Here is a 10481-nt window from a genome sequence, read left to right as displayed (position 1 = left end):
GTATAAGGCATCTTGAGACTTTGATGAGATCAAGGTTCTGTAGATCTTTGATCCAAGCTTCCCATTGAAGCAGGCTGTCTGCTGGCAGGGGATCATTCCACCATATGTTACCTTGACACATCTCCTGAATTATTCGTTTCCCTGTGAGTGTGAGAGGGGAGAGAAATCCCAATGGGTCAAATATTGATACTGCAATGGATAGCATACTGCGCCTCGTAGGATATACATTCAGGTCGACAACTTTGAAGCACAATCCATCCTCTTCAATATTCCACTTAATCCCTAGTGCTTGTTCCATAGGCAATTGTTCATGTGAAATGTCCAAGTCTTTAACATCCGCAGCCCTTTCTGATTCAGCAACAGAATTTATCACATTCTTGTTGTTGGAAATAAATTTGTGAAGGCGCAGTCCACCATTGGCGCATAGAATCTCTGGATCATGTATTTACTTCATAGCTTCTTCTTCCGTCTCAACACTGGTAAGCCCGTCGTCCACATAGAAATTATTTTGCACGTAGAATTATGCAGCTGGAAGGTGCTCTTCTTGGCTTCTAGCCAGGAACTTGAGTCCATAATTAGCATATCCTGGGGAGGAAGCTGCTCCAAACAGGTGTACTCTCATGCGATATTCCTAGGTTTTGACTCCAAGTTTCCATCCTCCAACCATAGAAATCGTACGAAATCTCGGTCTGCTTCATGTACAACAAACTGGTGGAACATCTTCTCCACGTGACACACGACTGCCACAGGGTGTTGTCTAAATCTGCATAGAACACCAGTCAGGGCATTTGTGAGATCCGGACCTGTAAATCGATGCTCGTTCAACGAAGCATCTTTGTATTTTGCCGAACAGTCAAACACTATTCTGAGTTTCCCAGGCTTCTTCGGGTGATAAACACCATGATGTGGGATATACCATGTATTTCCACTGGCACCGTCTGATGATACTGGTTCAGCATCACCTTTTTCCAATATTTCTCTCATGAAGGTCCTGTAATGTTCATATGTCTTTTCTAAGTTTTCGCTTCAGATGATCTAAGAGGATCGACGCAAGTGACTGACTTGTTGTTGGGAAGAGAGGGTCGCTCCTTGAATGGCAGGATCATTTTTAAGTGCTTATCTTCTTGCTGATGTATGTTTTGTTTCATCGAGTTAAGGAATGCAATGTCATCCTGAGATATCTTCACATCTTCATTCTTGTCATGAGCAAAGTCCTTCTCTAAAATCTTTATTACATCTCTGGGTGTACAGCTGTGCAGCTCCTTCACCGACGTTCTATGACTTATAACAGCAACATCAGAGTTTGAGCGGTCTGTTTATCCAACCACGCTACAACCTAACAGTGTCTGAATGCCATATGGCTGATTGTCCTTTCCAGTTAGAGTTCTTCACGGGGCAAGAGGATGGGGACAATTATATCCAATCAGGAGTCCAACTTCACAAGACTGAAGAGGTGGCAACTCGTTGCTCAGCTCCTTCAAGTGTGACCAGCACATTACTGTTTTCTTTTCTGGTATGTGTGAGCGATCTGCAGGAATAACGTCTCTTGTAATATGCACAGTCTATTGTTTAAATGTCTGTAGATTTTAATCCTCTCGCTTTCAGGTTCTGGATTCGTGAGCTGTTAATCATAGTGTGCTGTGAAGTTATGGTGGACAAACTGAGACGTGTCGGTTGTTTATTCACGTGCAGAGCAGCAGCCGTTTCATCTAGCACAAAGGTAGTGTCACATGGTGTGTCTAAGAGTGCGTATGTTGATATCTCGTGCTACCGTGTCCTCTGCTCACATGAAAGGAACTGGTTTCCTTGACTTCTAACTGTTACCTTTTTGTAGTGAGTCGTCTTCGTGCAGGTAGGTAAGGTGTTTCTCTTGCAGATACCACATGTATGCTTCCTTATGCAATCTTTGTTTCTGTAGCCCTTGCGTGGACATCCAAAGCATAGGTTTTTCTTGTGTGCCACAGTTCGTTTATCATCGATATATAAAACAGTAAATTTCTCACACTTGAACAAAAGATGACCTTCTTTTTTACAATATAAACACAAGTTGGACTTTGTGTCAGCTCCCGTCCCATTGTGCTGATGAGTTGAAGTCGTTGCAAGGACATTCACTTTGCAACTAAAGTTTTTGTGCTCTCTGGTAGGTTTTGTGTCAGTGTCTTTGAGCGCATAAATTGACGAGACTGGATTAAAAGGAATGCGAGCCCCCTTTACAACGAAGTCGACAAACTTCGATTGATTGATTGATTAATTGTATATTGTTTTACGTCCCATTCGAGAATTTTTCACTCATATGGAGACGTCACCATATACCGGTGAAGGGCTTCAAATCTTGACCTCTCGGTACTTAGGGCCATTGAGCAGTGAGGGATCTTTATCGTGCCAACACCTGCCGTGACACGGGGCCTCAGTTTTAAAGGTCTCATCCGATGGACTTGCAACTTTCACTTCAAAGTGCCGAGCGCATGGCGAAGGAACAGTTGCTACCAATTTTTTATCGACTTAGGTCAGTCGCGGCCGAAATTCGAACTCACGACCTCCCGTTCACGGAGTGAGCGCTGACAAACTTGGAGAATTACGGATATTCACCAGCTGAATCAATACTTTCTTGAACTTGGCGATTCAAACGCAGTGCAACCCAATTAGGAAGTTTTCAAAGTAGTTTCTGATTTTCAGAGTAGTCGTCTAGAATTTTGAGGCTTGGAACCTGAGGCGTTGCATCTCGACAGGCTAATAGAAAGTCACCAAGATCTCTGAGAGCCTTTGAATTCTCTTCTGCGATTTTGGGCCAATTCTCTAGTCTCTTCCGAAATGCTTTCTGCATAACAAAGGGTGTCCGTATCGGTCCTGTAGGACTTGTCTGGCATTTTCATATGCAGAGCGGCACAGGTATGGGGAGCCTATCAATGTTCATTGAGTCCGCAAACACCTTTGCTAAGATACGTGTTCCAAAATCATCGTCTGTAGTGCTGTTCGAATTGACTGCAACATGGTTTATAGGTGGGTTCAATGGAGTATAAGGCGATCTCTCAGTGTACATAACAGTAAGACGACTAACAGACGTAACTACAAGTGCATCAGTGGGGTGGCTAATAATATACATAACAAAGGGGATAAAGTTGTATGACTACTAACAGATGTGACAAGATAATGACTTGCTTGATGGCTGGTAGTGGCTGCAGCGATGTTCACATCCCCTTGCATCAGAACAGAGTAGACTTTGAGTCTTGCTTCGGCCATTGCATCTGACTTCTCTGTTTGCATTGTTCTCACTTTCCGCTGCTGGGCTTCTAATAATTTTCGTTGCTGCTCTTGAAGTGCTTCAAATTTTGTTTGCTGTTCTCCTTCTTCCTTTATCGTCTCCAGTTCTACTCTTTTGGTTGCTACATCTGCAAGAGCGTCTTCAAACTTGGTAGTTAGCTGAGACCTTACGGAGTCGCTCTCCGAAACACCAGACAGAGTCAAGTTAATAAACACAGATCTAGAATACTTACTATGCTTCAAACTATTCAGATTGTCTCTAGTGTCTTCAAATCCAGATTTTTTTTTTTTCATTGATCAGATGAATCATGTCTTCAGAGATAGCGATACAAGTATCCACCTTCCGAACTACACTTTGGTTTGGAGCACCAGAAGCGCTACGCAAGTGTTCAAAGGCCTGTATGGCATCTTCTTCCAGGTTCTTTATTTCGTCTATCAGATTTCCGAGACTTTCTTCACTGGACTCTGTCTTCATGTTTTGTTTACTTTGTAAGAATTTCCTCTTTAGAAAGGGAGCTATGGGTATAAGTTAGATTATCAACTGTAGAATTTAATCCTAGTTCCTCTAAAATACAATTTAAATAATGAGCCTTACAAACAAGGACAATGCTGTTAACTGCTTTGTCAGCAGGGACCAGTACATGCTGATCGTGTAATCTATCTAATTCTTATTTCCCTTCTGAATTATTGAACACAGAAGGATAGTTGGTTTTCATTTTGCCCCTCAATCGATTAATGCATTACCATAGGAATACTGTCAATATGCTTTAATCAACACTGATAATATCTTTAGGCATAAAATATTCTAAATTACTATGCATTGACTTGAAATGAAATCAAAAATTTTTGAACATGTCAGACTTTGAAAACTTTGAGTATTCATATTCTCCCAAAACTCCTATTGATTAATCAATTGTTAGATTTGTACAACATGTTTGTGTAACAACTAGATATAAATTCAACCTTATAAAACTTTTTTTCACTATCCACTAAAATTTAATTTGCCTCACGAAACATTTCATTTCTTGGCATAATAAGAATCAATCTTTTTCAAACTTTTCTTTGTTTCCTCTTTACCTTTGCTTTTCTTTGTCGAACAGGCCCTAGATGACACTTCTTAACCATTCATCCTACGTTTATGTATGGTATTCCATCAAAATCAACTGGAGGACCGACAGTCTCCTGACAAACAATCCAATGAATTTTATGTCCTTTCAATGATATAATATCTGTAAAACTTCATTGAAATTAAACCTCAAAGTAATTAATCCTAAAAAAAAAAAATATCCAAAATAATGCTTTTTTACATAAATGACAAATGTGACACAAAACATGCTCCAAAACTCAGTAGACCGTGTCAATAGCCTAAGGTTCTGGGTATCGTTTCACAAAAGCATCATAAATTGTACGTAGTACTTAAGTGCAACGTAAATAGAGCGTAGCTAAATTTCGGCGTCTTAATTCACGTTGCGTCGTACGTTACCACGTAACGTTACGTCACCTTGGAGGTGACGTAAAATAACGTCGTTACGTTAGTATCCAAAGATGGCGGCGTTCTTGAGGGTTGCTTACGAACAGGTGCTTCGAAATTTACGCAGACAGCGCGTGTTCCGGGACAGGCAGAATCCCCTAGATGCATACGACGATATGGATATTATCCATTGTTACCGGTTGGACAGAAGGACCATCCTTAGTAGCATTGACATAGTCCAAGAACGTTTAGAGAGACCAACCAAAAGATCTGGAAGTCTTCCAGCTTCGTTGCAAGTGTTTGCTGCATTAAGATTCTTGCTTCTGGCTCCCAGCAGAGAATGATTGGAGACACTCTAGGGATATCCAAGCCATCTGTTTGCAGGTTGTTAAATACAAAGATGATAAAATTTATTTTCCTGATGTGTTAATCCAGATTTCATTAGAGCTTAAAAAATGGTTACTTGCCCTCTCCAACTCAGGATAAAAAAAGATAGATAAAGGTTAAGGTAAGGATAAAGGTAGGAAAAAACTTGCGAAGATAAAGCTAAAATAAAAGTGTTGATGAAGATATTTTGTAATGAATAAAAAACAAGCGTTTCCTGGGAAGGTTTAAAAAATTTCAAGTCGGTCCATTTTTTCGATCGATCGAGAGAGGGTAAACTTTTAATATGCCCTTAGGATAAATTTATATCATATAAAATTTTGATTAGGTCTATCGACGAGGTTATCAATGTCTTGTGTCGGACACTGAACAACATAAAGTTTCCGACTGGTGATGCCGCCAGAAAAAATACAAGAGAGATATGCAAATAATTGTTTACAGGTGTCTCCACAAAACAGGCGGAGCTCTTGAGTACACATCAGCAAAATGCTGCAAGATTATATACTTGTATTGTCAACTCCATAACATCTATATTGACAAACGAATTCCAATTTTTGAGGAACCTGAAGTACTAGTTGAAGCTCGAGACAAGGTAACTTACCAGGGACACTCAAAAGGTAAACATGCAGACGATTTTATTTATCATTGGTTCGAGTAAGTAATCCTTTTCTTCTCTTTCGTGAGTCCATTTATCATTTAATGGACATGATTGCTAATTTATACGATATTCAATTACTTCACTTTAAGCTCTTCATTCTGACGTTTTATTACTTTCTCATTACACCGCAGTTTAGATAGGATAATCATAGATTTGAAAAATGCTATAAACTATTTCACATACCCAAAATCTATTCATTCCGATGAATTCTTGAAAGATAGATTACAAACTGTGGCATGATAATTTACAGTTTTGTAAGTATTGTTATTGTCAGAGATGCTGACTTGTAACCTTTTTTGACGTTTCGAGGAAACTCGAACATAAATACCTAATATGGGGGCGCATCAGGGATAATGTTTTTCAACTTCGTGTAAATATTGACCTATATAATGAAATATTTAAATTTGTGGATAATTTTATATTAATATTATGAATAAGTAAACATCATAAAAAACATGAAAAAAAGCATAAAATGTTTAGATGAAATGTTATACACAGAAGAAACAAATTCCAACATTGGTTCTTCCTCTGGTTGGTATTGACGTCCTTATGTGGTGCGAATAGAATGTCCTTTTGTTTCTCCACCTCTTCTACCAGGACCTCTACTTCCTTCGCAGTAAAATTCTTCTTTCTCTCTTTCTTTATTTTAGAAATAGTTTCGTCTGCCATTTTTTTTTTACTTCCTGTATATTTACGTACTTCGTAAGTTGCGCATATTTACGACAGTTCTGAGTACCTTTCGTGAAACGGACTTAACATAGTACGTAGGTACTACTTAAGTTCGTCGTAACTCGCTAAGTAATACTTAATTTACTATGCTTTTGTGAAACGATACCCAGATCTTTAACGAAAGGCAAACACGACGGTCACGTGACTGCCTCGGCCAAACAGGTTCTATTTTACTTGTAATTATTTATGTGAGGTATATTAATATGAGATGTACTGTAAAGACTTTGACATTCCTGACTGTCATACTTGCCTGGCATCTGATCAAAATCCTGGTCATAATTTATATAAAATCTTGCACGGTCTGGGTGAAAAGAAAGACTTGATAAGGAAAGAGAAAAATGAATTAGATGAAACAATTTATTCCACCTACCATGGCATTGCAGCATCTGTACAAAATTGAATGAGGCATTTAGAGAAGGAATATGGAGATCTCTCAACAGCCATTACAAAACATGGAGAGGAATTGCACAGAGAAATTGTCAAACTTGTCAGGAAACTTAAGGCTCAAGTTCATAAAATGAAGACCTCACAGTTACAAACTTTACAGAAACATCTGGATGGAATTAGCAAGAAAATTGTTGACATTAAATATTAAATTGATTCTCTTGACATTACTGCAAACTCTAATGACATTTCAACACCATTCAGTGTAAAATCCTGGGTAGATCAGTGTAAAAAAACATCCAGAAAAACTTGTTTTGTGTGTACCTAAATTCATTCCAGGGACAATCGTAGGGAAGAACTTGGTCAAACTTTTAGAACTTTATCATCAATATTCGTTAAATCAGAGTGTCATGGATACAGTATAAAGACAACACAAAAATCATCAAAAGTTGAATCTTTTTTGTCGATCAGATACATGTATCGCCAGAAATTGGATGCCGACCACCAGTAAAAAAAAAAGCTTCTTGAGAGACCAAGAATTTTTTTAAAAAGATTCTTTTTATGTGGGCTATGCTGAAAATGTTGCCATTTTGAGAAATGAAAAGATTTAAATATGTGGAGATAGCAGTACCATGGTACTCTACAACAATCAATACTCGCCACTCAAGACAATCACTACAAAGTCGGGAAACAAGCCAACAGACATAGCAGTGTCAAGAAGCGGATATCTTATTTACTAAAAGTGAAGAGGATGGAACTAACACCATTGCAAAGAATGCACACATGAAGGAGGTGATCAGAGTTCAGAACTGGAGACCTCCAGGTGTCTGTAGAACCTCTAATGGGGACTTTCTGGTTACAATGGATAGTGAAAGAAGACAAGTCAAAATGCATTCAAAAGTAGTTCGATACTCTGACTCTACAGAGAAACAATTGCAATCCATTCATTTTGATAGTCATTGTAAACACCTCTATTCATCTGGTGGTTCCCATAAATACATATGTGAGAACAGGAACCTTGATATCTGTGTAGCTGACTGTGGAGCTAAAGGAGAAGTCGTGGTCAATCAATCTGGTAAATTGAGATTCAGATATACTGGACATACCCTTAACCAAAGGATGAACCATTCAGTCCACGATGAATCACTACAGACAATCAGAGTCACATCCTTACAGCTGAGGTATTTGGTGAAGAGTTAGCACAGCTATTTTAACCTTCTGACGGTATTAAAGTTATACACCTTTACTGTCATTGAAATAAATTATGTATTTGTATCTGGGGGGGGTTTTCTTTCAAATTTTCAGCATGTATTGTGTGGTTTAGCAACCATCTTATTTACAATAATCATTTTCTGTATTTAGCTCTTAAGGAACTATAGCCCCTTTGATAAATTAAGCATTTTACAAAGATCTTGTTTTACATGCATATTAGTAGGCCGTACTAAAACGTACATTAAAAATCACTAAATAATATAATTTTAAACAAGACATTTTAAAAGCATAAAATTGGTTTTTATGGTGTAATAATTTAGTGATAAAAAGTGGATGAAATACGCCAAAAGTAGAGGGGTAGGTCTTTGATAACCTTGATCTATGTCACATTATGATGCTACAGACATCAAATTAAAAGGGAAATACTTGCTAAATGCGACAGAAAAATCAAAACTGTGAGTTGAGAGACACAAGTCGCCGGAAAATTTTATGATTAAAACAAAACAACCATCTCTTTATAATTTTATCATGTTTTAAGCTTTGGTTTTGAAATGGTACAGTAGAGTAACTTTGTCTTGTGCGTTTTAAAAATGCGTTTTAAGAATGATCTAATAAATCAGCATAATTTTGCTGCATTAGATTCTAAATCTAACAAAACATGACCAGGTACACCATTTCTATGAAAATTACATGCTACTTTCACTAAAAGATTTTCATGCAACAGAACATGATCATAATTGTGATATTATACAAAGAAAATGGTCTGATGAATAAGACTGCATATCTCTTACGTCTCTGGTAATGCATTCTAGCATGTAAGTGTTGCTGATTTTTCAAAATAGATTTAGAATATTAGAATGCTGAAAACTTGAATGCTTCATTTTTTTCCATCAAAATGTGCTGAATGAATGTATAAGAAATTGATTGGAGCTGAAAGAATTTTATTTATTGATACATGTACAGATATTTATCAAAAGAACATCGACTTGGAACTGCTTGTCCATATGAAACAGGTATACATGTAGCAAATTCAAACATGTACAGTGAAGAGGGAGACATTATAATTATTAATATATTCATCAATAATACAATAAAACTTGTCTAATCAGGATGTTGTGTATCCCATAATCTTGCATTACAAAGTAAACTTCGTTCTCTTCAGTAAGTTCAATTGTGTTAAAAATGTTATCTAAACCAGAATGTTGTTTAATCCAGTCAATTTCTTAATTCTATGGAAACAGTGAGGTCCGGACTAGACAAGTTTTACTCTATATCACTCTGCTGTTGTTACAAAAAATTGATCAAACTTCAAATTCAAAGCTCCAGATACTTCTTTAGCACAAGAAGTATTCTATGATTTTCAAATCAGTGCTAATTTTGTTTCTCAGGAGAAACCCAAAATGAGTTTTTTTTAAATTATTTACTGATTTCTGTTTTGCCATTTAAAAATATTTCGCTCACCAGTGGGTTCGAAACAAATGTAATTTCGAACTTCGATTGTTATCTAGGTAAAATGTTTTAAGGAAAAGAAACCAGGGAGAGTTCCTGTATTAATACAAAAATTGGAATCAATTTCATTATTATTATAACAATAATATAACAATTTTTTTTATAATTGAAAACGTTTGATTTCTATAAACAGAATGATTATGCGGTGGGCAAAGTTACTAAGACACACAGAAACACTCAGTAGTGCATTTAATTTATTTCATTTTATTTGAAACGTTGACAAATCATAGTTTGCCAATATTGTTTTTGTTTCAATCTCTCATCCTTAGTAAACCTAGTTTGTCGCCATCACTGGAATGGTCATAATTTTTCAAATACTTTTTCACTGTCAGCCATCAGAAAACTGACAGCTTCATATGAGCACAAAAACGGTTCGCATGAGGGCTCGATAAATTTGTTTGCGAACAAGAACGGTCATTTGAGAGTATTTGTTTTGACTCCAAGACATTCACAAATCCGCAAAATTGGCACATTATATTTACTTGTGCCGATTACGCAAATGTTTTATATACATATGAAAACACTGAGTAGTGCATTAGCAATTTTGTCTTGTATATATAGTTCACAGTGACAAACATTTGCAATATTTCTGTCTACTGTGAAAACAAAATTAGGCTAACAAGTATCTCTCGAGAGAGTAATAATAACAGGGTAAAAGTTAGAAATGTTGGATATACTACAATATCAAGATACATTTACATTTTATCATTACAGATTGCGATAGCCTACTGGTAGGGTGCTAGTTTCGTGACCGGGTTGGGCGCCACCTTTAACAGATAATGACTGTTCCATCGCCAAGCAACCCACGTTATTTGAAAGTTATTAGTCTTTCGGACAAACCCTAGAAATTTTTGCAGTCATGTAAATGAAAAC

General features: G+C 37.1%; 1 protein-coding gene and 1 pseudogene across 1 annotated transcript; both read left to right on the top strand.

Annotated features, from left to right (window-relative positions):
* The first annotated feature begins 4806 nt into the window (after positions 1 to 4806).
* LOC133175576 (putative nuclease HARBI1) lies at positions 4807 to 5547 on the top strand (annotated as a pseudogene).
* Positions 5548 to 7670: 2123 nt separating this feature from the next.
* Positions 7671 to 8087, top strand: LOC133175575 (uncharacterized). Its single transcript, XM_061310692.1, has one exon. The coding sequence runs from the start codon at positions 7671 to 7673 to the stop codon at positions 8085 to 8087; it is 417 nt and encodes a 138-aa protein (XP_061166676.1).
* The last annotated feature ends 2394 nt before the right edge of the window (positions 8088 to 10481 follow it).

Source organism: Saccostrea echinata, unplaced genomic scaffold, assembly GCF_033153115.1.
Source record: "Saccostrea echinata isolate AGI-Se365-2 ecotype Australia unplaced genomic scaffold, CSIRO_AGI_Sech_v1 ptg000063l, whole genome shotgun sequence".
NCBI lineage: Eukaryota > Metazoa > Mollusca > Bivalvia > Ostreida > Ostreidae > Saccostrea > Saccostrea echinata.
The sequence above is the reverse complement of the archived record's forward strand: the minus strand, read 5'-3'. Positions and strand labels throughout refer to the sequence as shown.

Bases quoted from the DNA above. Each gene is read 5' to 3' on its own strand.
- LOC133175575 (XM_061310692.1), top strand. From the start codon at position 7,671: ATGAAGGAGGTGATCAGAGTTCAGAACTGGAGACCTCCAGGTGTCTGT.